Source organism: Apteryx mantelli, chromosome 1, assembly GCF_036417845.1.
Source record: "Apteryx mantelli isolate bAptMan1 chromosome 1, bAptMan1.hap1, whole genome shotgun sequence".
NCBI classification, from domain to species: domain Eukaryota; kingdom Metazoa; phylum Chordata; class Aves; order Apterygiformes; family Apterygidae; genus Apteryx; species Apteryx mantelli.
Window position 1 is genome coordinate 197875705 of NC_089978.1, and position 27828 is coordinate 197903532.

The following is a 27828-nucleotide window of genomic DNA, read 5'->3' on the forward strand; positions in this document are numbered from 1 at the left end:
CCAAGACAAGATCAAACATAATTAAACCTGCCCTTAAAAATACATAATAGATGGCGCTTATAGTCTCCCTAAACAATCATCCCACATTCATATCGCTGGAAAGTCTTCCTTGGTGCTTAGTCTATATCTCCCTGCGTAGAAGTTAAGTCATTAGTTCTTGTGGTGTTCACACTGGACATACAGAACCATTTAAACTGGGTAATTCTAATTTAGCTACCTCGCAGTGGCTATGTTTGGCCACATCTGTGAGTGACCATACAGCACGTTAATCTTACAAAATGATGTATATCACTACCACTTCATTAAATGCGGAGTAAGCAGATCAGTTCAGTGATAAGGCTACTGGGTACTTTGAAGGTCATCCATGCAAAAGCGAATAGGTCCCATACCTCACTGCACATGTTAACATGCTCTGATCTGACCAATATCATGATTCATTCTGAAGCAGCCAGCTATTCCCCCTGTAGTGTACTGCTCTGCAACTCAGATATGGCAATTAGCAGGACTCAAGCTTTCTCTCCCATCACTTGCCTTTCTGGTCCGTTTTCTTATTGTACTGACACTAACAGTGCTTCCTGGGATAAACTGGTAATTAAGTCATTGGTACACAGGTGGCTCTTTCATCAGAAAAGGGCTAATTCATCACCACCAGGGTGGAATTTCCGACCAGCGTGAGGGAATCAGCCTGACCTCTCTGGATGCTGAGTTCTGGTTCTGCAGTGGGACTCGCATGCCAGAAACCATAAAAAACAAAGACCTGAATTTCTCTCTGTCATTTCAGTGAATGTTTAAACATTTAGTTCCCAAATCAGCCTCTTTCTGAGCTGATAAATATTCAATCCTCTCTCCAAGTGCAGCAATAGCCTCAATACAATTTGAGTCTGAACATAGTTTAGTTTAGAGAGTACTTCCTTATTTGAAATTCAAGGTTAATTCCTCTCTTGGGCTGATCAAGGGTTTCTATCTTTCCATCACTTACTTTTCATGAAGAACTCTGGCAGGTTTCATTTTTTCCTGAGGAAAAAACTGCTTATTTCCTTCAAAAATTTATGGATTGGAAGACCTCTGCAGGGTTATTCAGTCCTCTCGCTGGAGTTGGGAGAGCTACAATGATCTCAATGCAAAGGAGAAAGATTAGAAATGTACCCACCTAGTTCTAGCCTTTCTGTCAGCTTCTCAGAAAAGGGTGCCTGCTCTGCTTGGTTATGGACATTTGCCATGGCCTTGCCTTGCTAGCCTGCTGCCTGAGGTCATGGGAGGCCTTCTGAGGCCTTTGCCAGCACTTACAGGCAAGTAATGGACTCGAGTACATTAATTCAGACACATTTTTTGCAGTATGAACATACAGCTTTTGCAGGGAACATCTTGCCTTAGAAGCAGCACATTTAGTTTAGTTGAAACTGGCTGGGAATCACCTGAAGGCGGTTCAGCAGTTGCATAATTTATTACAAAGAGCTTTTAAGTGAAAATAGAGATCTAGCTTGGAAATGCCGTTGCAGCTGTAGCTCTCTGATTTCCTGCCTCTTAAAACAGATACTCTACAGCATTTTCAAATGCAAACATGTAGGCTAACAAATGGCAGAACTTCCTTCATGGTATCAGCACAGCTGCTTTTGAACTGGACTCTCCACTGCAGACCAAGGAGGAAAGCTGCATAAAGATATATAATGAAATGAATATACTATATGCCCTTATGCTTTTCCAGGAAGCAGTATCTGGGACATCATCTTGCAGTGACATGGAGATGTGCACCATGCTGCCAGCGATCAGCTTGTGGAGTCTCCTTCTCTGGAGATATTCAAAACACGCCTGGACGCGATCCTGTGCAACGTGCTCTAGGTGACCCTGCTTGAGCACGGGGGTTGGACTAGATGATCTCCAGAGGTCCCTTCCAACCTCAGCGATTCTGTGATTCTGTGATTATCACCTGTACCACATATACAATATGTAATTACAGTTTAGAGGAGAAAGTAAGTTTGATCTGATATTAAAAAAAAAAAAAAATCTATCAAAGGAATTTGATAAAAATAATGCAATATGTAGAATCAAACTAATTTCCATTTAAAAAGTATTCTCCAGTACTATAGGGGCATGTCCTTTATATATCTGCAGCCTCTGGACAGCCAAACAATTACCTGTGTTATGAAGGCCAAATGTTTTGCAGTTTTTAATAATTGCCAAAACTGTAATATGAACTTGTGATCTTTCGATATATTCTTGTACAGACTGAAGTCTTTCTGTGTAATGGGGCGCTGCCTCAGATAGCCTAACAAATCCCTTCTCGAGCCTGTAATTCCAGTCTTTGTTTCTGCTTTATGAATTCTGCCAAATGTTCATGTGCCCTACGGAGAAGTTTGGGGGCTTTGATCATACAGACTGTGCAGGTGCTTCCCATCTCCATGTAACCTTATATTTGGTACATCAGTTACATTCTTCTTTGAGATAACAAGCATTTAAAATGAAACGATAACAAAATGCAGAGTCTACTTCATAGAATGTGTACCTAACAGGTAGGTATGGTACATGAGAGTTGCTGAACAAGGATAATAAAAAAAACCCTGTAGGGACTCACTCTCTATAAACTGCAATATCTCTATTCCTCACCACACTTGTTGTTAGAGTATCACACCAGTTAAACACATATTCTTCTTGAGACTCTGACTCCCCAAGACAACTGCTAATAAGTGCACTGTATCACTGCATTTCTTGCTGCAGAACTCCCATTTGTGTATTTCCAGAAGATGCCAACAATTTAACGGATCGAGTCAACACAATGTTTAATACAATGTTTAACAGTTTAATAGTTCTAAATATTGGTTGGTGGAAAGGTTTCATGACTGCATAAAATACAGCGCTGGAAATAAGGAGCAATGGACTGACTGTGAATGTCTGTCACAAACGTCTAAAAGAGCCTTGGTGGAACTGTTTTTGACCCTTTGTGCCTCACTTTCCCCATTGTAGATTGAGCAGTAACATTTTACTGTGTGAACTCTTCTTGCAATCCTATCTTGTTAGTGTGAGGAAAATGCTTAGAGGTCCTGATAAAAATGCTGGGACACATGTGCAGAGAATAATCAATAATTAAACTGAATTAAAAACTTTGGGGTTAGTATATGTACGAGCTTCCATTTAGCAAGAACTTCAAAAGTTGCCTTCGGCAGGAACATTTTGCCAATTTTGGTCAAGTTAGCAGCACAAAAGACAAAGCTTTTGTTTCTTTTTTCCTTCTTTAATGCTACAAAATAGATGCTACTAAATTAGAACCCAACTACCTTCATAGTAATAAAAACAGGAGGTCAGATTTAAAAAGCTACATTTGCCCTTGTGTTTCTTGGAAGAACTCTCTGTCCCTAAATTGACAGTGCAGCTGCTCACTGAAAATTATGCAGAAAGATTAATAAATTCTTAGTTGTGATCTCAAAATATATGGCAAATACAACAGCTTGAAGTATAGTATGGATCAAACTGTTCAGCTGAACTAGAGACCAGGCACATTTCTGCCATGTGGCTGTAGTATTTTATTTATCAAAGGTAAACAGTAAAATAAATTGAAATTTAAAAGAGGAAAAGAAATCAGTCTAATTCCAGCCATGTCCACTGACAATCTCTTGTAATATTCCATGATGATCTGAGAGGCTGGGAATATAGAGTGTGACTGTCAGCACACAGCAAAAATATTATCACACACTTCAAAGTTATTGGCTGCCTTTCCTCAAATAAAGTCAGAGCTTTAATGTGCACCCTGATGGAAACAGGATGGCCCCTTTCAAACCAAGATGATACAGACAGACAAGGCAGTAAGATGAAACCAGTAGGAGCCAGCACAAACAGAGCTGCAATAAATCCAAGTCATAAACAAAATACCTTCTATACTTACAATCTTCAGAGGCCCCTGAGCTTTCTAAAAGTGCGGCAAATGCACTGCTGCATACTTTGGTCTTGTAGACCCAAAAGGACTCAGAAGAGGAACTGAGGCCAGTGATTTTTAATGACATACACCATTAACTGTAATGTTCTTTGCATCTTTGAGGAGAAAAGTGTGACTTTTCACAGCCAATCAGCAATAAAGTCTGATTTTTTTAATACACAGAGCTCAGCGGCCATATGATAGGGGGAGAGCTGCTGCAAGTTGTACAAATAGTGCCTGCAATAATCACAGACTTAATCTCTAATGGCTCACCCTGGCGAAGGACTCTGTGTTCAGTACCAGTTAAGCTTCTGACACTGTCAGTCACAATGAAGTACTTCTGATATGAACCGTTGTGCTATGAAGTGCTGCAGAATCTGGAGAGTACATTTCACTCATAAATCGCAGGATTAGCCATGACACTATAACTTTAAATCCCAAATATTGTTCACAACTCACGTCTTTCACATATAGTTCATTAAAACTAAATCTGAGAGGAACTGTATACTGTGGCTGGGTTTCCAATGTTTTGATCACACAAGAGAGATGGAATTCAAAAGCATGGTTTAAGGCAACCATAGAACATGACCCAATATTTGCACACAGAGATAATCCAACTGCTTAGATTAACTCTGTTGGTTTATGGACACTATTCAGGGTGGGTTTTTTTGAAAGTTTAAAAATGACTGCTGATTCTGAAAACCAGACCTGTACAAATAAAGATGTCTTACCTAATGTTTTTGAATCACAGCACCAAGAACTATTCTGCTTGAGGTTAGATGAGGTGCTTCTGCCACACAAAGCAGCAGCTTCATCCAGGACATTGTCCTCCCGCTAACATACTGCATGAGTTTTCACAGAAAAAATGAACAAGATGGCAGATGTTCAGATACTCTGACTTTTTACTACCCTCCTAAAGGGCTATTTAAAGGGATTAATTCTGTCAGTGCAGAGAGGGAACATTCTCAGAGCAGTCTAAAGGTAAGAGGTTTAGCCCTGCAAATGGTTTTGGGAAAGACACAAGGAAATATAAATCTATTTTTATTGGACAGTCAGGGACTATGAAGATCTTTTAAGTTCTCATATTGAACCATTCTGCTAGAAGATTTCTGGTCTAACAGAAAGGCTGTTCTCATAGTGAAAGACAAGTAATATGGGTAATAACTTCAGTTACCACTACACTTGATTTCAATCAGGGGCCTGTAGCTACAGCCTTTCAGGAATCCAGCTACCACTGAGTGTGAATGTGAAGATGACCTGAAGGGTGCTCATGAAGCTCCCATGACAGACCCGATCTGCTCAGAGAGGCCTTGTGTGCTCTGGATTTGGTTCCAGACTAGAAATAGAGATACCTTATGTCTACAGGTAACAGTGCAATGATCCTTTTCTATCCTGGCAGAATACAGAAGTCTTTTTAAGTCCTGTACAGTGTAGGACTGTATTGTACTTCAGCTGAAGAGGATTTGCTATGCTGACGTTAATCAGCTAGCATCCAGGCTGTGAGGTATAAGGAATGTTGCTCTAAATTATTTCAAATCCAGATATCGTAACTAGACTGGAAGGGCAATTCTGAAAGTGGACTGAGTAGACTGGTTTCTCAGGTATGAGTCTAAGCCACCTGGACCTGTCACAACTACCACAACTGTCCTGACGGATCGCTGTCAGAGGCTCTCAGGATTTCATGAGGTCAACAGCACAGAGAGTAAGCATACATAATCAACCAGGCAATACACCCTGCAGCAAAGGTGTATTCCTGGAATAATTCCTAACTGGTTGCTCTTCCAGTATTCTCTATACCAGCAGAGGTCTATGTTGGGTTGACTCCTTGAGGAATGCATCTTGGATTACAGGTATCCTTCTCCTAGCCCCCTATCTCTCACATTGCCCATTATAGCAATCTGGGCAAAATTTTCTCTATTGGTCATTGAATGCTTCTGAGTATTCTTCAGATAGATATGTAGGTAAGATCATTTCTTTTCTCCAAGAGGAATCCACATCAGGAACAACTTCTGTTTACTTTGAAATGGCTCACGTGTAACACAACAGCTGTGTTTTGTAGGTTGCTGAAGGGATTTGTTAGGCAATTGTGCTGACTGGATTTTTGAGATGAGGTTTACAGAGATTTCCAGGAAAAAGACATTCGTACTGAAGACCAGAGTGACAAAGAGTAGTGAGGGCTGAGATGTGATACTGTATCTGGGACAAAAAAATATTTTCAATTATCTGGGTAGGGTACTAGTTTAGCAGAAGTCAGAAGAGTATCCTAGCTTCTATAAGGTCAGTATGGAGAACATTAGAAGACAAAAGGAATCCTTTTAAAAGCTACAGAATGTTTTCATACACTCTCCCTCCCCCCCCCCCCCCCCCCCACTTTGCTCTGCTGGACTGAAAATCTCCTTCTGCAGACCTGTAATCAGTTTTTTTTTGTTTTTTTTTTGAGGGTCTCCGAACACTTTTGGTGTGCACATACCTCACTCCAGATTTTTTGGCCAGTAGAACCCAGCTGGTTGTACCTTCTGCCCAAGCATCTTGCTGACTAAGGACTTAACTTTTTTGATATTTTTCCTAGCCACATAGAATTCTGCTTTATCTGACAGCTTGTGTTAGAATTAAGATAATTCATAAGGAATATGTTTTTGATTTTTTATTTTTAAATATTCTCTTCATAAGCAGTAACCCATACGTGATGAGTTGCCTGGCTAAGAAACACATTACCACCATGATGTGTTATATACAAATACTTTTCTGAGAACGCAAAAAGTCTGCAGAGAGACCTCCTGCCAAGAAAGTCTGCATTTCTTTCTCTAAACCAGAGTATACCATTCAGACAGAAGTTTTGGAAAAGCCATCAGGAAGTACTTCTAAAGATGTATTATTTTTGTTTGGCAGAACGTGAGACATACAGAAGAAACAAAAAGGTCTAGGTACCATTCACTATGCATTTCTGCCAGAAATCATATTTATTCATGTATGAAAAGGAGAGCACAGTACCTAGGTAGGATTCTGATAGGTTGCTGAGAACTAATCAATAGCATCCCCTTAAAAAAAAAAAAATGCCAACAGCAATATCATGGTCTATACCTTCCCTGTCATGCGGCCTTGGCACCAACTTTGATACAAAAAGCTTTTTTTTTTTTTTTCATTAGATAAGCCACTATAAGCATTGTCAAAAGTGTCAAATTAAGGCCTGACCACTGTTTAATATAAGTGATATCAGAGCTTCTCACATGTTCTGCAGAACTATTTTTCTTACAGGCATTGGGGACAGTAGGTAAACTTCAATAATTTATCCTCTGAAGACTAGCTTATTTAAACTACTACAGGTGAAAACCTAATTTTTTATGTGGGTGCTTCACAAGTACTAATTCTCAGTATTTTTCTGCTCTAGCCACCATTCTTTCATGCTTACAAACCTTTTCCGTGGTTAGTCTCCAGAGGGTAATGTGTTTTATCTAAACTGAAGCTAAAGAGTTTTTTCTATTTCATGTTGAACTTTAAAATAAATACAGATTCTCTGCTGACAGTTGAACAGACTCAGCTCTGCCAAAGGATTTATCAGCTGAGGATTATTTCCTCCCTTGATGACAAGGAAATAGGTGCTATTTTGGTCCAAAAAACTATTCTGACCTGAAAGATTTATAGTAGAACCTAATAAGACAGTCTGTCTCTCTCCCTCCCTCTCTCACATTCACACAAAACCCGCATGTAAACTTCTCAAAACAGTGTACCTTGTATCCCCAATATCTAGGAAAGTCCTACCTACCAACAAAGGATTTCAAAGCCAGCTCGACTGCTCTGGCAGTTGTTTATTCTTTGGCATCGACATTCACAGGAGCAGATCTGTGATTTTAAGTGCCTGCCTGTTTAAGGCACAGAGTTTAAATACTCTGTCTACACAAGCAATATCATACATTCTTATTTCTTATTCTCAAGCTTTAAAGATTTCCAGATTGTTAAGTCCCACAGTCTGCACAAACAAAAATACAGTGCCGATTATTGCTCTTCCCTAACTTGTTCTGTTCTTAAAACTTCTCTGAAGTTTCTCAGAAAAGCTTACATTCCCTCATCTAATCGCCAAGTAACAAGTTGAAAATTCACACTGCTTGAATAACAAAACTCAGAACTACGACAATGAACCTTGGGGGGGGGGGGGGAGGCATGAGGTAACGGCTTAAGAATTTCACTCCAAAAAGACTCCAACTGCGCTTCAGAGCACGAGCAATAAGGTCTTTAAGGATGTTTTTCAGTGATAATAGATAAAACACTTATAATAAATGTAAAAACATTAAGCTGTTTAGAGATGGGCAAGTGCTGCAGGTATTACCCAAAACCATGTTAGAGGCTGAATACCTGACAAATTACTATTCTGGCTCATCTTAGCAGGCTACTCTGCAAATACTGTAGAATTCAGCACACAATAAAATTTGTCAGAAAACGACTCCAATTATTTATATTTCAGTCCTGATGCAGTGATTGTTTATTGTTTCCATTTCTCTTCTCAACATGCGTTACTTTCATATCTGTGATTTCAAACAACTAAGGGCTTATTTTTTCAAGCAAATATAAACATAGCATATGTGTTATAGTAGTTTATTGCCTTTTTTTTTTTTAATCTCCTCCATATCTATATAAACATTCTCAAACTTTCAAGTATTACCTGAGAGAGAAAAATGTCAGGGTGGTGTCACTGACTGGCAGTCAAGTTTAACCATCTGCATTAAATCTAGACAGCTAATATTCTAGTTCATATTACCCCATATTTTATTTCTTCTCACACACAAGAAAACTCCAGCCAATAAACAAATACATAGTAACAGGAGTTCTCATGGTAGTGCTATGCAGTAACCCTGGTCCTTTTGAGAGAAAAAGGTTTAGTATCTTCTAAGCTTCCCTAAACCATTTTCACTTTTCTAAAAATAAAGCTGCTTATCACTGTACTTAAGCTTCAGGAACTTAAATTGGACTAGGAATTCCTCTAGTGATTAGATAAAGGCTGTTGCAATGGATTGACAACAGTCACCCCCCCCCCAAAACAAACAAACAAACAAAATTTCAAAACAAACAAAAAACCCCCCACATCCCCAAAACCTCCTTACTTGGGAATATGTTAGTAACTGCTGTCAATTAAATAATGTAACTTTGAAAGAGGAGCCTCCTTTCAAAAGCATGTTTTAAACTTCTGTTCACTAAGGAGAGAGGAAATAATTGTATGCTTAAGCAAACCCTGTAAATAACAATTTGAACTTTGTGTTGTATTTAAAGCCTAAAACTAGAAAAGTAAGAGAATGTGTACACAAGACAAACATTTGAGATGCCAGACTATTCAGACTTAGAGGAGAAAAGCAGAGTTATGAAATGTAATGAGCTCAAATATTACAGTCTTAGGTACAAGATATTTACATCTTGAAAAAGGCTAATAAATTACAACATTCTGAAAAGAGTTGGCTATTTAGTATTCATTCTGGAATGTTTATTAATGAAGCTATATTTGTTCAACCTTGAAATGTTATTGTATTATTGAACGTGCCTGCAGCAGTAGTTGTTTCCAGAGAAGCTGCTGAGCAGCAGTCAGATTTGCCAGGAGGACAGGGTGTTACATTCTCTTCCTCATTGTGTTTATTCACCAGCACTATCCAACTTTCCAGAGACATGAAAACTACTGAGATTTGACAGCAACTATTTACTGCTTCATGAACTTGGCTAGGCAACCAAAATCACTTTCAAAGTGTGTAATCAATATGTGCAGCTATTTTAAAAGCTGTTCTACAATTAGCACATAAAACAAAAACAAAAAACAACCACAGTTTTACACTAGTTGGGTCAAATTAATTTTATTATGCTCCATGATGAATTGCCACCAGTGCAACATCCTATTCACTGTACATTTCAAAAATTCACATACTAAAAATTTCAGTTTGATAAATGGAAAACTGAATGATTGAGAAGTTTTTATGGATTTCATACGTACAAGTGGCTAGCTGATATTGTCTATGCACATAGAGTGTTGAGATGCAAAAGCCTCATGCTAGTCTGTTAATTGCTAAGGCTATCTGGACAGTCATTTAACCAGAGTATATAGGAGAGGCCTTTATTACAATGTTTAGCAACAATGCACCAATATCATGAAATGCTATCTTCTGCTCATAGTGCAAGTGGTGGAATGCTGAAGCATGCAGTTATGACTTTACCTTAACTGCTATTGCAGTCTTTATGCCTGAATTTTATCATGTACACACACTATTTTAAAGCAAATATTAATCTGGACACCACAGAATGTGAGTGTACTTTTTATATGGAGAGAAAAAAACCAAACCAAACCAAACAAACAAAAAAAACCCCCCAAACCTTTCTTTGGCCAGTATCTACAAATCAAAGTTTTATTCAACAACACAACTTCACCAGAGCTCCCAAAACTTGGAATAGAAATTTGATTAATGAACTGTAATGCATAATTATATTACAGAAATCCCAACTCAGAAAACATAAGAGCTAAACATATCTAGTAAGTAGCATGTTCAGAAAACCTATAGGCCTCATCTGGTTAATTTTAAGTGCCCTATATGCAATAAGAATAAGGAAGCCGTGCCAGAAGTTATATGAAAGCCATACAATTGTTTTCCTTATACACAAGCTCCTAACTCCACTGACATTAGTTAACCCAGGCTGCACTTGCACTTGACTCAATGCTCAAGCCATTACAGCAGCAAAGCTAGTAGGAAGGGTTTCCAGTAGCAGAGGGCAATGCAAAAGCTACCGCAAGAAAGTTAGACCACTTGGAATTTTCTTTTTCCTCAAGTTATGTGCTTAAATTACTCTCAGAAGGAAGTTGGCATCCTCTGAATAATTTAACTACAACCTTACCTCTCCCACTACCTTTCAGTAACTTTCCTTTCTTTTTATATGTCTAAACTCATTCTCTAAAGACTAGGTTATAACTGGGTTAGAAATCCAAGCCATATCATGCAGGTCCAGCCTGTCAAGATCAGGTCAACACTGGGTTTCAGTCAATACAATTCTGATAAACTAAATTTAGTTTGATACCTTGACTACAGTCAAAGACCCAGGACACTATGTGTTAACTATGCTCCAAATATGACTGACTTAACTAAATATTCTGTGCCAGATAATGTGGCTCTCTTAAAATAAAAAATAAAAAAATTCTCTACCTGAAAATTACAGTAACAGTAATTAGTGCTGCAGATATTAAATACCCACCTAGCATAGATTAGTGTTTTGTAATAGGCAGATATGCCAATGTTTACCACACTATAAAGTACAACTTATATAAATGTGAAAGCTGTGAAATGAGAAACCATCTTCTGTCCACTTATTCAAATACCATTCCTGTAATAGGGTCCTTGATCTTCATCAAAACCCTTGGTCTTAAAGCCAACATATGAAGACAGAATATTGCCATAAAGTTCAGTACATATTAAAAGTGTATATTCTGAGTTAATGGCTTTCCAACTTCCTGGATGTAGGACTGGTGTTTTAGCATTTGTTATGTACCATTACTCAAAGACTGCAAAGTAATACCACTTAAGTTTACTTTATTAGTACACCAATGTCCTACACATTTTAAAATGTAATTAAACATTATTAAAGCAAGCATTAAATGCAGCCCTTCAGCCCAAAAAACACATAAAATTGATTTTAAAAATAAATCAAACTGTAGCAATTGCCAGACTCCAGTATAGCCCCCAGCAATTTACACTTCTTAATTCTGAAAGATAAGAGCTGGAAAGAGAGGACTGAACTGGTCTGCATCAAAGATGCCTTTACCACTACTATAGCGTAAAACCACCCTGTTTGACCTCAGATAGACAGTTCCCTAATTAAAGCATTCAATTATTCACTGCTGTTCAATAGCAGTCTGTATTGCTACAGTTAGGACAAGGTAATCTTCACAACTAGCTATGCATATCTGTAGTGATTTTGTTTTACGTAAAGCATACTGCTAAGATTTGAACTGCAATGTTGTGATGTATTTGAAACTGTGCAATATTATAAACCAGCCTCAACATTCATGTAATGTTGCATTTGAAATGAAGGGGCTAAATAAACTAAGAGCTGCATCACTTAAAGAACATAGTGCTATACTAGGTTTTAATAAGAAAATTTAGATACAGAAAAAGTAGGGTATGAAAATAGTGTTTTCCTTCTTGCATTATAACTAAATTACATTAAGGTTTTTGTCAGTCTCACATATTACATTTAAACTCCCTTATTGATGGAATGGAAAGTATTCACATGATCATCCAGGTGTAAACTCGCACACATTAACAGGGAGTAGCTTTGTAGAGGATTATGACAAACCTTTACAGATTAAATGAGGTATTGCACAGATTAATAAAAAAGCAAAAGGCAACAAAAATATACAGCAAATTGATAGAACATTTACATGATAATTTTACAGAATCCATAGACAGAAAGTAGTGTTTAGTATATCATTCACCTTAAAAAATATATATATATAATATAATATATGATCAATCGTCCCATTCATCATCATCCTCAAAGTCTTCTTCATCATCTTCATCCTCATCTTCATCTACAAGACAAGAAAGCACAAGTCATTTGCATGCACAGAACTAACACAACAGAAGTGTTACCTATTTCTTCCACAACTTTCGGGGGGGGGGGGGGGGCGCGGGGGACAACACCAATGAACAATCATTTCAATGAAGCCAGGACAATACACATGGTAATACTGAAGTAGATCCTAAGATCCCTGGATGTGACATTCAATTTAAGTTGCAACTACTATCAAAATGTAAGTTCTAATTCCTTCCCCTTCTCACTGCCTTCCTACTGCAGGAAAAACAAACACACACAAAAAAACCCCTTCTCTTATTGTAAGAGAGAAACAAGTTCTCATTTCACACTTTTACTGCTATTACTTTTCTCTGAAAAAGTGAGTGGCCACCATGTTCCAGATTGAGTTTTCAACTTCAAGGACAGATTCACTTCTGAAACTTAAGAACTGCTTCCCCAAATTTACTATATGAAGGGTTTTTTGCTTACTACATAAGCAAGAAAAAAAAAAGTTCTTGTTGGCTACAGACTGCTATTGTTACTGGAATATTCTAGATTGTGTAACGCACATCAGCTTCCATTTTTGCTAGCTTTATCCCATCTTCCACTTTTTTTAATTTTAGTAGGCTACAATTTTTAAATTATTGTACATATAAAAGTACTGATTTGTCAGGTCAGGGCATTCTCTCCTACGATAGCTCTGAATTTAGCATCCTTCTGGTGTTTAATTTGTGTAAAGCAATTTGTGTAAAATTAGAAATTACTACGTAGGTCAACAAATCAATAAGTTATATTGCACTCAGTCAAAGGGTCTGCAGAGTGCAAGTGCAGATTTGCTTCTAACGTAAATTCTGGTAGAAGAAAAACGTATCAAAGACTAAACAGAAGAGATGCAACCAAATAGCTGCACTGCAGCTACTGAACTGCATTCATTACAAGCTGGTGTTTGAAAAACGCAAATCCTCTTGTCACTGTTATAGTCTTACTTTTTCCACACATTGAAGTTTCAGAAGTTTATTCAGTAAAAGGTATGGGACTAGTCAAGTTAACACTAGTCATTCATTTATTATCCAGCAGGTGGCATCCAAAGTACGCTGGAAGCCACAGAGCTCTAGGAGTGTGCACCTCTGCAAGAGCCTTGGCTTCTAGAAACAAAAAGCTTTAAAAAAAAGCCTTCCTTCCAAAATATTCTTTTGACTAACATTATATTAGATATCTAGTGGATAAAAATATATCAGATAAAATTAAAAAAAGTCTTTAGAAGAGGTGGTTACTAACCCTGATTTGTAATTTTAAAGTCAGTATTACTGCAAACTACTATATACCAAGTAATTCACAAAGTAGCTCAGTGTGACCACTGAACCCATCACCAATGGTCTGTCTAGAGCGTTCTGTATTTGATTATATTCTGAAATTCATTTTTTTTGCTTAATATTTTATGTTCCACAGAAATGTTAATACTTAAATAGACACCTTGAGGTCAGAAAAATTCTATCAGACTGACCTGAAGAATGAATGGCTTTGCTCCTTTTCTGCATAACTTCCATTAACGCACCCACAATTCCTGAGGTGGGTGCAGGTGTAGGTGGTGCACTCTCTTGGCCATCAGATACCTTGGAAAAAAAGGACACAAAGAAGTAAAAAGCAAAACAATTTGTGTATTTCTAGACAAACTCTCCTTATAAAATTGATGAGTTTATTTTCAGCCAGAAGGACAAGTGAAACTACAGTTTCAGCTTCCTTAGCTCAAGCTAGACCTATGTAAAAAAGTCAGAAATTCTTTTTTTTGGCAGATAATCTTGAGTATGAACTAACTAGACTGGTATTATATATTACAACTCATACATCAGAAAGCGAGCGCTCAGCTAACAGAAAGCTTCTTAATGTAATCATACAGGCATAATGATTATATAGCTCCCCAAGCTACCTATTTTATCCCTAGTATATAACAAAATTTTCTTCTTGTTTGGGCTTGTTAGCCAAGTTTGTTTTGGGTTGATATTTCCTTCTGAAAGTAATACAGACTTTGATACTGCATACCTGTACTGACAATTAAATATTAATATGCCCTCACACTTTTTACACCAGAAGCATCAAATGCACAAAAGAATGACAAAAAAGCAGAACTGAGAGTAAGTGAGGTTTGTAACAGTAAAAACGAGGTTGAGCAGAAAACTTGCACTGAGCATCAGATTAGCTGAAGGTTGGATGAAAGTTGTGAGAATAAGCAGTCTAAACCAAAATGTGTAAAGAACACAATGAAGGATGATGAAAAGTAATAACTGAAGAGAGAAAAAAGAAATGAATTACACTTACAGAGTATGAAGGACTGAAGACGGGACTTGGTAAAAGTGATGAGAAAACAGAAGTTAAAGTATAAGGGGGGAAGAGAGAGAAAGAGGAGAGAGAGAGAGAGAGAGAGAGAGAGAGAGAGAGAGAGAGAGATGGCCTATTCTTAGAGATATAAGAAAGTTTGAAAATATTTTCTCCGACTTCATAAATTTTTAAAAGCTTGAGTAATTCAGGTGAGCAAATCCGTAAACTCTAGAAAACCCTCATATTTCAGAGCTCAAAGGCCAGAGAGATGTGTTATCTTTTGTACATCTACCACAGGTGTGCAGTGTGTTCTAGTTTAAGGGTTTTTTTTTTTTTTTTTTTTTTTAAAGAAATATGCAACCTCAAGCATCTCAAACTGAAATAAGGTCTTGGACCTACATGTTTATTAGTAAATTAAAGACTGCTATACTATATTAAATATACTTCATCTCCCCCTCTCTTTTTTTGTTTAAAGTTTCACAGCCTTTGTTTTCCTTGGGCCACAGTACTTAAGTGACCTAGACATGTCAGCAAGTTTGCTTACACAAGGAAAACTCGATACTATGACTACTTTCAATATTTCTGCAATTTTTACAGCATAAAACTTTTCTCTGCAGACTTCAAATTTGTTAAAAGCAGTATACTCCTAAATAGACAGTGATTACAGAAAGAAGTTCTAGATTTACACATTTTAGTATGCAAAATCTGTTTATAAAAAGTATTCAGTCATCTGCAAGGAAAGAGTTTGTTTTTCAGCATGGTTACACTGGGACCAGCTGATGGGGCTTAAGGTGGGAAGATGTTGATTTCCTCGCTTTACAAAAACCAATGATGATCTTGAATCCTCCCTTCTGTTTCCTCCCACATACCTTCTACAACCATTCTAACTACTGACTAGTCTTAGGTTAGGAGCACTTGCAATTTAGTGTTATCAGTGTGGTATTTTTGGTTTATTTTACTGTAATGTTAGAAGTGGATCACCTTCCATGTATAACCTCCTCTAGATGTCAGCTGCCAGGCTCTTAGGCTAACTTAATACTATGAATACATTTAATACAACCTATAGGGTGGAGTTACCCTAACAGCACTCCTGTATCTGCAGGCAAGAACTACCTTGCACATATTCAGTGTCCTAAAGAACAGATCGAGTAATACCCTGAGCTGCAGCAGGAACAGAGGCAACCTCTATGGGTGCAGGCAGCCACCTTCTTACAAGCTGCAACACTTGCGGAGCACGGGTCTCTTCTAAAACGGCAAGAAATAATCTAGTGATTGCTTTATAGCACTATTACCGCTGAACCCGTCCTCTGCAGTTATTTTTCACTGAAGTATTCAGGAAACCAGAAATCTTTGCATAGTACTTCTTGCAAAAGTTCTTTAAATTTAAAGCTTTACTGAAAAGTGAGAAGTGAATTTGAAATAAGAAAAACTCATGTATCAATACTCATCTAGCAAAAGTCCAGTAGTATTGTTTAAAGTCTTATTTTAAAAATTATAAAAAATATGATCCAGCCCAAGACAAAGCCACAAGTTACTGTTCATGCTGTGGTACTCTATCCATTTGCAAGTTCCATTAGGGACTTGGATAAGAAACAGCTTTACTTACAGATTTCAGTTGTATACCCTGTCGTATCTGGTCTAATAGTGCATCTCTTCCTGAGCAGGACACTGGTCGACTGTTATGTTCTACTTTCTTTAACTGAGCACCTTCTCTGATTTGATCTAAGAGTGCTGCTTTGTTTCCTGCAGGAACTGGAAGCTGGTTGTCAACCTCTGCATGAAGGCCTGGTGGTGGAGGAGGACCAGGAGGGGGTGGAGGTGGAGGCGGAGGCGGGGGCACAGATGACCCACTTGCTGGTGGCGGTGGCGGTGGAGGAGGGCCAGATGGTGCAGATGATGAATGCACTGGTGGTGGAGGAGGATTCATCCTGTTTGGAGGAGGTGGGGGCACTGTTGCACCTGGTCTAGATGGAGGTGGGGGTGGTGCTGCTGTGGGAGCTCTTGAAGGAGGTGGAGGTGGTGCCCCTCGGCCCCTAGCAGGTGGAGGAGGAGGGCCCGAGCTATGGGGAGGTGGTGGTGGAGGTGGAGGGGGTCCTCCTCTGCATGGTGGTGGTGGAGGTGGAGCTGAAACAGAACAAGACAGAATATATAATTACATACTACTCACTACTCTTCAATATTCTGGAGACTTACAGAAAGAGCCAACAAGTTTTTTTTATTTTTATTTTTAAACAACAACAACCACCACCAGGCTTTACCTTGCCTTTTACAAGGATCTCTGTGCCTGTGAAAGTTTTATCAGTCCTGGATTAAGTTGAAAATAGCTGAAGATAAGCTACACTTATACGAACACAAGTTAAGCTGAACACAGCCCCTATGTCTCTGTCACATATTTTGAAAGCACAGAATGAATACGGCAGGGAGCAACTGCAATATATAAAAAGAAGTCACAAAACAAGCTGTGTCTTTTTTTTTTTTTTTTTTTTTGGGGGGGGGGTCCCTACAGTAGTAGTTTCCTTCATAATCCAAAGTATACCTTAAGTCAACATTTTAGTTTCCCATGACAAAATGTGGTAAGATTTCAAAAGAAACCTTCAAAATTTTGTTGAATTACGACAGAAGGGGAAGGGGAAAGAGAAAGGTGTTAAAAAATACACTTAAAAGGAAGTATACAGAATTTCCACTCTGGAGACTATCCATTAATTTATATGGGAATTACTGAGAAATATATTTTTTGAAGCATCATCTTCTAATAATGAAAAAAAAATTAGAAATATGTTAATATTGGGAGGAGGTGGCATACAATGTCAAGCACACTATATTCAACCATATGCATTCACATCCTTAAACATACCTGGCAGCAAATAGTGAAGTAGTACTGCTGATGCAGCATCTCAAGTTACAGATGACAGGGGACATTCATAAAGACTAACTTTAATCTACTGAAGTTAGTTTTCCTCAGTAGGCAACAGCAGAGAAGCTGTTACAAAACCACATCTCTCTCCATTGACTATTGCTTCACTAGAGCAAAGCTGCCTTCACATGTCACTCAAAGTTTGCTTCTTTCTGTCATGGAAAGTACCTCCCAAATAAATGCTTTTTTAGTACCATCACTAGGCAATAAACTTTCTTCCACTCTATACTTGGTGTTCAAAAGGACCTTTTTTAAACAAAAGGATAAGCAAACATGATCTAATACTCATTTAGAAATGTTATCTTGTTAATAGTACAAGCATTTTTTAAATTTGCTTCAGTGAGGTAACTCATTCTGGTGTTCCCAAAAACCTGCTTCATGAGTTACTGGAAAAATATATGAGGATGATCTTTCTTATGATTACGCACCTATATTTTATTCTAGGTATTTGGACAGATTAATCTTGAAGAAACTGGCAAACATTAACAACAATATTTTTATGCAATCTTTATTTTTGCTAACATAAGCTACTTTGAGCCTTTCCTTCAGATTTTATGCCTGCAAAGTCTGAGTGAAATATATGAAATCCCTCTCCCTCCAAAAAACCCTATGAACTCTGACTCTTACTCCCTTTTACTGAAAATTAGTTCCAACAACATTGTTATGAAAAAGACTGTAGGAAGCAAACAACTTCAGAGATACCTCAGTGCATAGGATCATTTCTATGAGTTTGTGTTGAAATGTACTTCCTCTGCTAACAGCATTTTAAATAGCACAATTAGATTTCCTCTTCCATTAAGCATCTAATGGCTTGTGGCACTATACTTTGTGTGGTTGTTTCATGCAACTATTTAGCAATATGATGGTGCCTGAATTATTAAAAAAAAGAGTCATGTTTGATTGCATATGCTTTGATTGTGAAAAGGACTTTGCCCTCAAGAAAGGTCCTCAGGAAAGATGCTTGATTTTTACCTCTTCTATTAACCCCTTCCTGTTAACTGCTGAGAAAGCAACCTGTCTGCAATGAAAGAGAGGAGAAATCCCTGAAAAGGGAACTTGAAGCAGGAAACACCAATGCCTCCTTCCCTGCATATCATATAGAAAGGCATACCCTTCTTAAGTGTCATGTTCCTAAGTTTCATATAAATTTCTCTTTTTTCCCCCACCCCCTCAAAAAAAAAAACACAAGCAAAGAATCTCCTCTCAAACTTCATCTTCATAAATTTTTCCAGAAAGAAATATTATCAACATTCTTGATGGAAAAAAGTCACTTTTCAGTTGACTTGAACTTAGTTTCCTTCTGGGCCACTGAAGGCAATTGTTTTCAAATATAACTTATTCAGCAAGTATACAGTCTTTCTGTATTACTGAAATGATATACAAATATACAACATGGCCAGGCTCCAGAGTCTGTAATGTCTATAAATCTTGAACACGAGTTTTCCTGAGGAGAAGGGTTTATTTGTATCATATCCAGAGAAATATGCAACATCCAAACTGTGAAAATACAGTTCAGGAGGTTTTTTAAGGCTTATCTGCACTTTAACTGAAAAGTGAAATGAATGAAAGTTCCACATCCTGTATTGGAGTCGTCTCCCCCCACCCCCACAGGACTATAGCTAGCTGTAACATCTGTAACAGAGGGGAAAAAAAGAAAGTTTTTATAAATGCAAGTTAATCTGAACACGGGTATTAACAAAGAGGCTGTAAAGTCTATCGACAGCATCATCACAAAAAAAAAACAACAAAAAAACCAGCAACACCAAAGATAGAGGGTAAGAAAAACCAAGAAGTAACTTCTGTTTCAACAGAACAATAAATTGACTGTGACTCTCTTCAGTATCTTAGCAGGTTGAATACATAAGCACAGAAATTCTTGCAACAGAACACAGGAAAGTGCATTTCAGTGGAAAATTAGAACACTTCAAACAGCAGTCAAGACAACACACCACATAACATATTTCTGGATTAAATCACTGAAATGATGAATTAGAGCTTTTAGGAGCATTACACTACCTCTACCATAAAGCAAAAGCCTGATCTTATTCATCATGCACATTAAAGACGAGGCAGCTACTCTTTCAATTGCATGCACGCAAAGTGGTCATAACTTGACATTAATGCATACATATTAGAAAAACTAGCATTTTTAAAGGATTTTAAACTAGTCATAGGACTCCAAGGCAAATCTTCTCAATCTAAGAAGTTTGTGATCGGCATTGTGATATCAAGAACTCTGTACGCATTTAAACAGAGTTAAGATTATATAAAGAAACTGACAGACTTGTTACTGAGACAAAAATTAAGAATTCAAATTTTGCTTGCAATTTGACTAACAAAGAAGTTTGACTAATATTTAGTATCATTGTCAAACAAATGTGGACTAAGATTTCTTATCTATTAGGAAAGAATCACACAGTTGCAGCATGAATAGTTTGGAACATATGCTTGGATGCCAGCTCAAATACATACCACTCCAACGTGGGGGACCTAAGGAATAAATGTAATAAATTACTGTACCCTGAACCTGTATCTACAGTATTCAGGCACTAGAAAAACTTATTCACCAGTTTGAAATGGCTATAATTTCAACAGCTTTCATATCCTACTTCTCCTGGAAAGTGTTCTAGGCAATCTTTTTGAAGTTTGATATTGGTAGTGTAATTTTCAGACTGACTTGCCATGTTGCAGTAGATAATGCATCACCCAAAAATGTATTTAAATGTTAGGCTGGAAATGACTTATTTTAGAGTTTTCTCACAGCAGAAACCTAAATCAGACCTCCCTGATCAAAAAACGCTACTTTTACTTTAAACAGGGAGGGGGGGGTGAAAGGGAGAGGAGACACCTCTGGTTTCTTTAAACATTTACATCAAATTTGCAGGCCTCCGGCTGTTGCAAGGCACATCACACAGTGCTGCTAGGGTTAAATGGACACCACACATACTTGTCAGCCACGTACTACTACTATAACTGATAAAAGAAATATTGCTTTTAAGAGTTTAATTTATTTATGAGATTGAGACTATAAATAAAATATACATTTGCAGTCTGAAAAAATCCACATGAAATATACTGCATAGCTTTGCAGTCAGTAAAGCATTACTGGAAGTTACTTAACTGACATAGAAACGATCTTTAGTCTTTAGAAGAAAGTGCTCTCATGGGTGATGCACAGACTTTTTTTGATTTTTTTTTTCCATAGTGTATGATGTACGGAAGCATTACAAAATCCAATATATCTGCAGTGACATGAAGTCCAGAGAAGAATATCAGAAACTGATCATCATTAACAGCTTACAGTCCAATTTTTAAGGCAAAATAACCCCAGCAAAACCTGACGTGGAAGTAAAAGGAAGCCCACCTTGTCTACGCAGTTCATTTTTAACAGCTTCCACACCTCCTGTTTTTTCAATGAAATCATATATGACCTTTGAAGTTTCTTTGTCTTTTAGTTGAGCCTCTGAAATTCCACACAGATCAAACAGGTTTTTCAGTTCTGGGTCCAAGTTGTTCACCTGCAAGTTAAACAGATCAGTTCCAAGTATCTTGAAATAGCAGTTGTATTTTTTTTAATTTGTATTTGTATTAAAAAAAATAAAAAAAATCCATGTAGTTAGGAGGAGCGGCAAAAACAAAAGCACACGTCTCCGGGTTGGATTTTTCAGTCAGAAAGGACTATTTTAGGAGGGGGATGTACCTAACACAAAAACTTAAGTTTTACAAATTCTCCCCTTAATCCCAAATTCCTGTTCCCTTCTGCTCCTCCATCATCTTTCTATGTTTGAATTACAGAAACAAAGCAGTTCAAAAATCATGTGATGTGGAATTAACATTTATTTGATGCCAATCTTCAACCACTTAAGTTAAAAAGCCTCTTCAGCTTTTAACCATTCAGTATGTTGAACAATGCATTAAATTACTTACATCAAAACCTGTGTTTGGGTCCCAACCAACATGTCCAATGTGTCTAAAAAAGCAGAAAAGTCCATTTAATCCACAGAGTAAAAAGAATCTTGTTAACCAAAATAATTATTTTAAAATAGCAATTTTAAAATAAGATAATAACCCCCAGATATCTGAATCACTACCTAGCTTCTACCTTGATCTCATTAGACACATCAGTGCCTCACTTGTGAGGGGAATAACAATACTTCCCTTCTTCTCACTTTTTGTCTTGTGAGAAAAAGAAAGCAGAGAAACCAATTTTCCCCTTAGGTTATAGCCTGCGGCAAAAAGTTCAGGCTCCATACCATCCTGCAGTACATACTGATACTAATAAAAGGGCTGCACAAAGACCAAGGAGAGCCTCTGCCAAGGTCTTTAATGTCACATGGCTGTAATCCTCCTCTTCCCTCCCATCACGGTTTGCTGTCTAACCACTTTCCTGACATTTCTCCCATTCGCTTTGTTTTTTTCGGAGAAATAAAGTAAGGTTGCCATCTTCCTAGGCTTCACTCCAACCTCCTTTACTCCCCTAAAAATCCAGTACCTACTTCATGTGGATATTAAAGAATTATTTTATTTGATTCTCTAATCAGCTAAAAAGGCAGCAGAAGAGTTTGTGTCTCTCCAAGCCACTTTACACAACTGCCTGTTGGCTATAAAAGACAGAACTGTACTATTATCAGCACTCCAAATTTTGAGTTTCTTCTTGCCAAGGGTTAGTTCTACAAAAACAAGATGCTGAGAGTTCAGAAAGTCCAACTCGGTTACAGAAATACCAGGTGAGCTGTTACCAGCCAATATAGCTTAGACTAAGCGTGCCAAACTGCAAGGACTGTCTTGCTGTCTTTTTACAGTGCCTAGCACAATGGTTGTTGGATCCGGGCTTGGGTCTGTTATTACCACCACAGTACAAGTTTCCTTCATGACAATGCTGTTCTATGTTCAGGTTTTGGTCTTGGTATAACTGACTAGTTGACTTCTTAGCTCAAGGGGTAAGAGGAAAAGGAGAAGTCCAATTTAAAAATTGCATTATATTACAGAAAAGGCAGAAAGGGAAGCCCTCTGCTTTGCTTAAATATTTAAGTTAATATAATTTAAATATATGAAATTCTATTTAAATGGAAGGCATATTAAATTTCTTCCATTACCAACATATGGTCAGACTTATCACTACGGTATGATTCTGGATGTTAAGATACAGCTTGCTTTGTGTAAGCTAGATGTGTATTTCCAAATATATAGTCTCATAACCATTTCTAATGCATTAACTGGCATAGGCAAGTTAACAGAAGTTTACTAGCAAATATAATCTTATAGCTATCTCTCCACATACCTGTGCATTTCATAACGTTCTTTTAAAAGCTTGTGTGCATGAGATTATTAGTCAGAAATTATTACTGCACTTTACTGATATTAAAGTTCATATGAAGTAAAATGTTAACATTATTTCTCATTTATTTTCATCCCTCAAAGGGAGGAAAATAAGTTACTTATACATAATGACCACAACACATTATGCATTGCAATTAAAAACAAACCTCTGGAAATATTTGTAAGGTAACCATAACTCCTGTGTTATTTTAAAAAAGTGTATACAGCAGTAAGTTATATTAATGTTAAGTACAGTTTGATTTTTTTTTTTTTTTGAACTGCTCAGAATAGTGAAAGTCCACATGTGGATAACAAAAGGAATTCAAAAATTGTATTTACTGATTACCACTTTGATCCAGAATAAATAACATTGACAATGTTCATCTTCATCAGTATCACAACTCAAGTTACATACAACTTCAACTGATATATTCTCCTAACAATTCCAAAAATTATTTTTCTCGTAACTGCATAAAAACAGTAATTAAAGTATCTTATACACTAAGGTGACATTTAGCTGCAATTCACAGGAAACTTAACTAGAACCTAAGGGGGGGGGGGGGGAACCACACCAAAAAAACACCCATACATTTTCAAGCTGCTTTTGCAAAGTTCCACTACATACAATTTAAAATTACATTTAACATTAGTCTGTATACAAATCTTGACATGAACTAGAACGTATCCTTTGTTTGAACTTCATTAAATATTTTATCATCTTATTCTCAGCTTTTCTAGGACAGCTTTAATATTTTATGAGTGCACATAGTGTTCCACAACTGTCAAAGCCTGACAGACATTATAAACAAAGTCTCATACTCAACATATGTATCCGCGCTACTTAACACCCCTCCTACAGTTCTGATCAAAGGCAAGGTACGTTAAGGCAAATCGTGACTTGCAGTTTTGTCTGCCTGTGCCAAGTCTGCATCAGTACAGCCACAGTAGTGACCAGCTACCAATCATTAGACAATTTTCCTTACAGATCAAGTCTCATTTTCTTATTTTCTGTGTTTTTCAATATTAAGTGACTAACAGATACAGCACTTCAATTCTCTGCTCAGTTGATGTTTGAATTGTCCAAATACAGCCTAGTCAGAAATGCATTTTAGCCTCTCTCTCCTTTCATTTTCTGTCCTCTGCCCTATTCTACAGAACATTCTCTCAAAACACTATAATAATATTACTATAATTATAATATTACAGTAACTGGTAACACTACCATTATTTTATGGAGTTTTACTCTAGAAAAGCAGATCAGTGTAAGTGATGCCACAGAATGCTTCAAAAGAACAGGATTTACTAACTTGGGATGCGATCCTAACACTGATTTTCTAAGACTTCAAGGAAACTGATCTTTCCTGTAATTAACTCAAGCTTTTTATTTGTTAAAGCAACAGGAATTCAAAGTATACTTATTTTAAAATGCAGAAGATCAAATCATCAAATGACAGCTCAAAAAACCATTAACAATTCAGTAAACTGAAGCAGAGCTTTTCAAAATAACATTTTCCATCTATAACAATAGCTATCATTTAAGAAATGCTAGAAAACAAACTCGATTGATTCTTAACAGGTGTGCAAGTGCATCCTGTACTTTCATCACAAAATACAGGTGGTAGCCCACATACCAGAATAAGTAACATTGCAAACAGAAAGCCAAAGATAACAACATGGCTATATTGTTTCCGCTAGCATACCAAGTCAAAACCAGCACATGTATTTTGTATGACAATATGCAGACATAGCCTAAGAACAGCAATGTTAAAAAGTTGATCAATGAGGCTGTTAAGCTGACCACTTAATCTAGGCATCTTTATGCAGCTAAGTTGTTTTTTGAGTTACTTTAGAACAGCAAGTTATTTTGTGTTTGTTTAGAACGGAAGTAAACTTCACCTGTGTCTAAAGTAACTTGCTTTAAACCTCACAGCATGCCAACTCATATTACTATAGTTGAGATGACAACAGTTGCACAGTTTAAGCCTGGAGCACTTGCATGTGTAACTGACAAATCTCAAAAAGTGTCCTTACTGGAAGTTAGATGGTGTTCCAATATCTGCCTTTGTCAATCTTTTCTTTTTAGTTTTTCCCTTCTTCTTTTCTTTGGTATATGAAATATTGTTGACTTGAGGAGTATAAAATCTGTTAGTTGTAATTTCTGGGTTTTTGATATCAACAGTTGCCATTGGTAGATTTGGACCTGTGAAGCGAAAGTACAAGATTTTTACTATTGTGTTTCAACAAAACCATATTTAAACCTACTAACTGCCCCTCCCCCGCCCCTTTTTTTTCCCCCGAATGGGAAGATACCTGTACTGTAGCCATTGTTCTACATGCCACATGCATCTGAGTTCTGGATGTCAGAAGTATAAACTAAATTATTTGCTGAAGAAAAAAATGTTGTTACAGCAGAGCAAGGCCAGAAGAGTTTTGTAAACTGGAATTTAATTTTTGAAAGTTTGGTAAAGGAAATAATTTGAAATTAAGAAATTAAGATGTGTACAGAATTCATGAACTTTTTTATTCATTAGAATAAGAAACATTAAGGTATGTTTCTACACAGAAACAAGTGCAACTACAATCCTAGATACAGGTACTCTGACTTCCATAAATAAAACAGTAACACCAGCATACCACTACCTTGACAGCACAGTAAACTGATCTTAAAGGAGATCTTTTGCTTAGCAAGCTTCAAATGGGAATGATTTCTGTTACAGCACACAGAACTTAACACAAGAATTTCAGACTGTATAGAGACTTCACTCTGTATACATTATCACCTCTCTGAAGCACCAGAGTATTTATAGAGCTATTCAGGTTTTTTTTTTATTTTTCATTCTTTGACAGGTTCACAAAATAATCAAAGACCCAGATAAAAAGAGCTTGAAGAGTACTAGCAATAAAAGCAGCACTGGAAACACAAATTAAACACTCAAATTATGAATTAAATTCTCACACCTCATTCTTGAGATAAACAATTCTGAATTACTAATCTAGTCATTTTAAATGTATCTGAATTATACTCCTGCCAATTTTAGCATTCTAGTTGTATTTGTTATTTACATAATACTAGTAAAGAATCATACCTAGCAGGTTTTCCACACAGGTTTTCAGCTTTCACTGAAGATAGCTCTGAAGCAAATGCTAGTAGTATTTAAATACTAAGAGGTAATTTAAGCATGTTGTTCATAAATATCTATATATAGAGATATATATGTACACATGTGCGTGCACATGTGCACCCCTCAAAAAAATAAAACAAAAAACCTACAAGGATAAGTAATTTCATTCTTCCAAAATTGAAGCCATCTTCCATTCCCCTCTGAGTTGCTACCCAATGGTCAGCAAGTCAATTAAAATATTTTATCTTAAACTCAGGCTTCCAACCTTATACTGAAGTGGATGAGAAAAAACATTTATCAGACTTTGGTAGAGCAGAACCTTATTTTGACATCATCTATTCACAACTGCATTTTGTAGGGAGTACTCAGTCATCCTAAACTTTCTGCAGGGACCAGCCTTCTGAAGCCTTAGATTACACAGTCCAGACTCTGAATCAGAAAGAAGCAGGCACTGTGATAGGTAAATTATCGGATGCGCAGTTTAACACCTCCGTAGGTAGTGTCTAGTATCGACCAGAACAACAAACAAGAAAAGAAACAACACACTGGGCTAGACAAAGCTCATCTGAAAACGCGTGGCAGCTCCTACATTCCAGTGCAAGTGCTTGAGGACAAGATTTAAAACTGCATGAAAACAGCACAAGCAACAACAAGTGTTTTCTGCTAGCAGCAATTACAAAACTAGAAATGCTACAGTCTAGACAACTGTCTTCTGAGAGTACTAAAACACAAACTGACCACATATTGCTATGCACAGCAATTTATATACAACACTTAAAATTAGCATTAAATTCACTAATTGTCCAGTACTATCAACTCAAAACTTAACAATGTGCAGTTAAGTACATCTTCAGGATGAACGGACAATTACAGTCTTTATTTCATTAGCTTAGTATGAAACACTGTAGCAGCTCATTTTCTATTTAATCATTGATTATACTCTCTCACTATTATAGATATTTGTAGTTTCAAGCTATACTGAAATTTAAAATAAAACATGTAAAGTTCTCAATATACTCACAACTGACAAAGCCTTTCAATATATGCCTTGCTTTTTGCATGTAAAACCCTAAATTAACCATAAAAGGTTACGTGAAGAAAAATTTCAAAATGAAATTTTATTCACCAGAACTCAGTTTAAGGGCTGATAGCCTGATTCCTTGATACTAATAATATTCATTCTAGATATCACAGAAAGATCTTTGGTTATTCTTATCATCAGCTTTAGATCTTAGATGTCCACGAGGGATACAAGAACCTTGAAAAGAATTATATTCTTCTAGAACTGCCATATTTATATCCAGTAAAAATTTTCCCATCATAATACATGCACCTTCCCCATAAGGTGTAGACAGCTCAAAAAATGAAGATGAGAGAAGCATATAGAGCTCATCATTAGGAAGTACCTGACAATACAGTGGCTTTAAGCATCCACTGTTATCAATATCTGTGATATCCTCAGATGGGGCTCCAGCAAACGTGGTACAAAACATTTTGAAATATTTTCTACTTTATAAAATTTCTTGTATTTTAGAACTTTCTGGGCTGTCTGTAGCCTGGAACAGATGCCTTAGAATAACTGTAAACTGTTCTAGTTAACAGCTGAAATAAATCTGTCACATGATTTTTAGAGATTTCCTCAAAGACTAGTTCTCTGACAAATCCTCCTTTCATCTGGAACTTCACTAAGAGGTCAGTTCAACCACCACAACTCC

At 37.0% G+C, this 27828-nt stretch overlaps 1 protein-coding gene across 2 annotated transcripts in view; it reads right to left on the reverse strand.

Moving 5' to 3' along the window:
* Positions 1–9722: 9722 nt before the first annotated feature.
* The window catches only part of WASL (WASP like actin nucleation promoting factor), a 52793-nt gene continuing 34687 nt past the window's right edge, over positions 9723–27828 (reverse strand). The window contains exons 6-12 of one of the 2 annotated variants that reach the window (XM_067315468.1): positions 25023–25191; positions 21600–21642; positions 21037–21190; positions 20145–20162; positions 16365–16882; positions 13947–14055; positions 9723–12458 (exon numbers count right to left, since the gene is read on the reverse strand). In XM_067315468.1, coding sequence (XP_067171569.1) covers positions 12397–12458; positions 13947–14055; positions 16365–16882; positions 20145–20162; positions 21037–21190; positions 21600–21642; positions 25023–25191 — 1073 coding nt within the window. In that variant the 3' untranslated portion in view covers positions 9723–12396. The remainder of the gene's footprint in view (positions 12459–13946; positions 14056–16364; positions 16883–20144; positions 20163–21036; positions 21191–21599; positions 21643–25022; positions 25192–27828) is intronic. The other variant, XM_067315475.1, reaches the window with a different exon arrangement.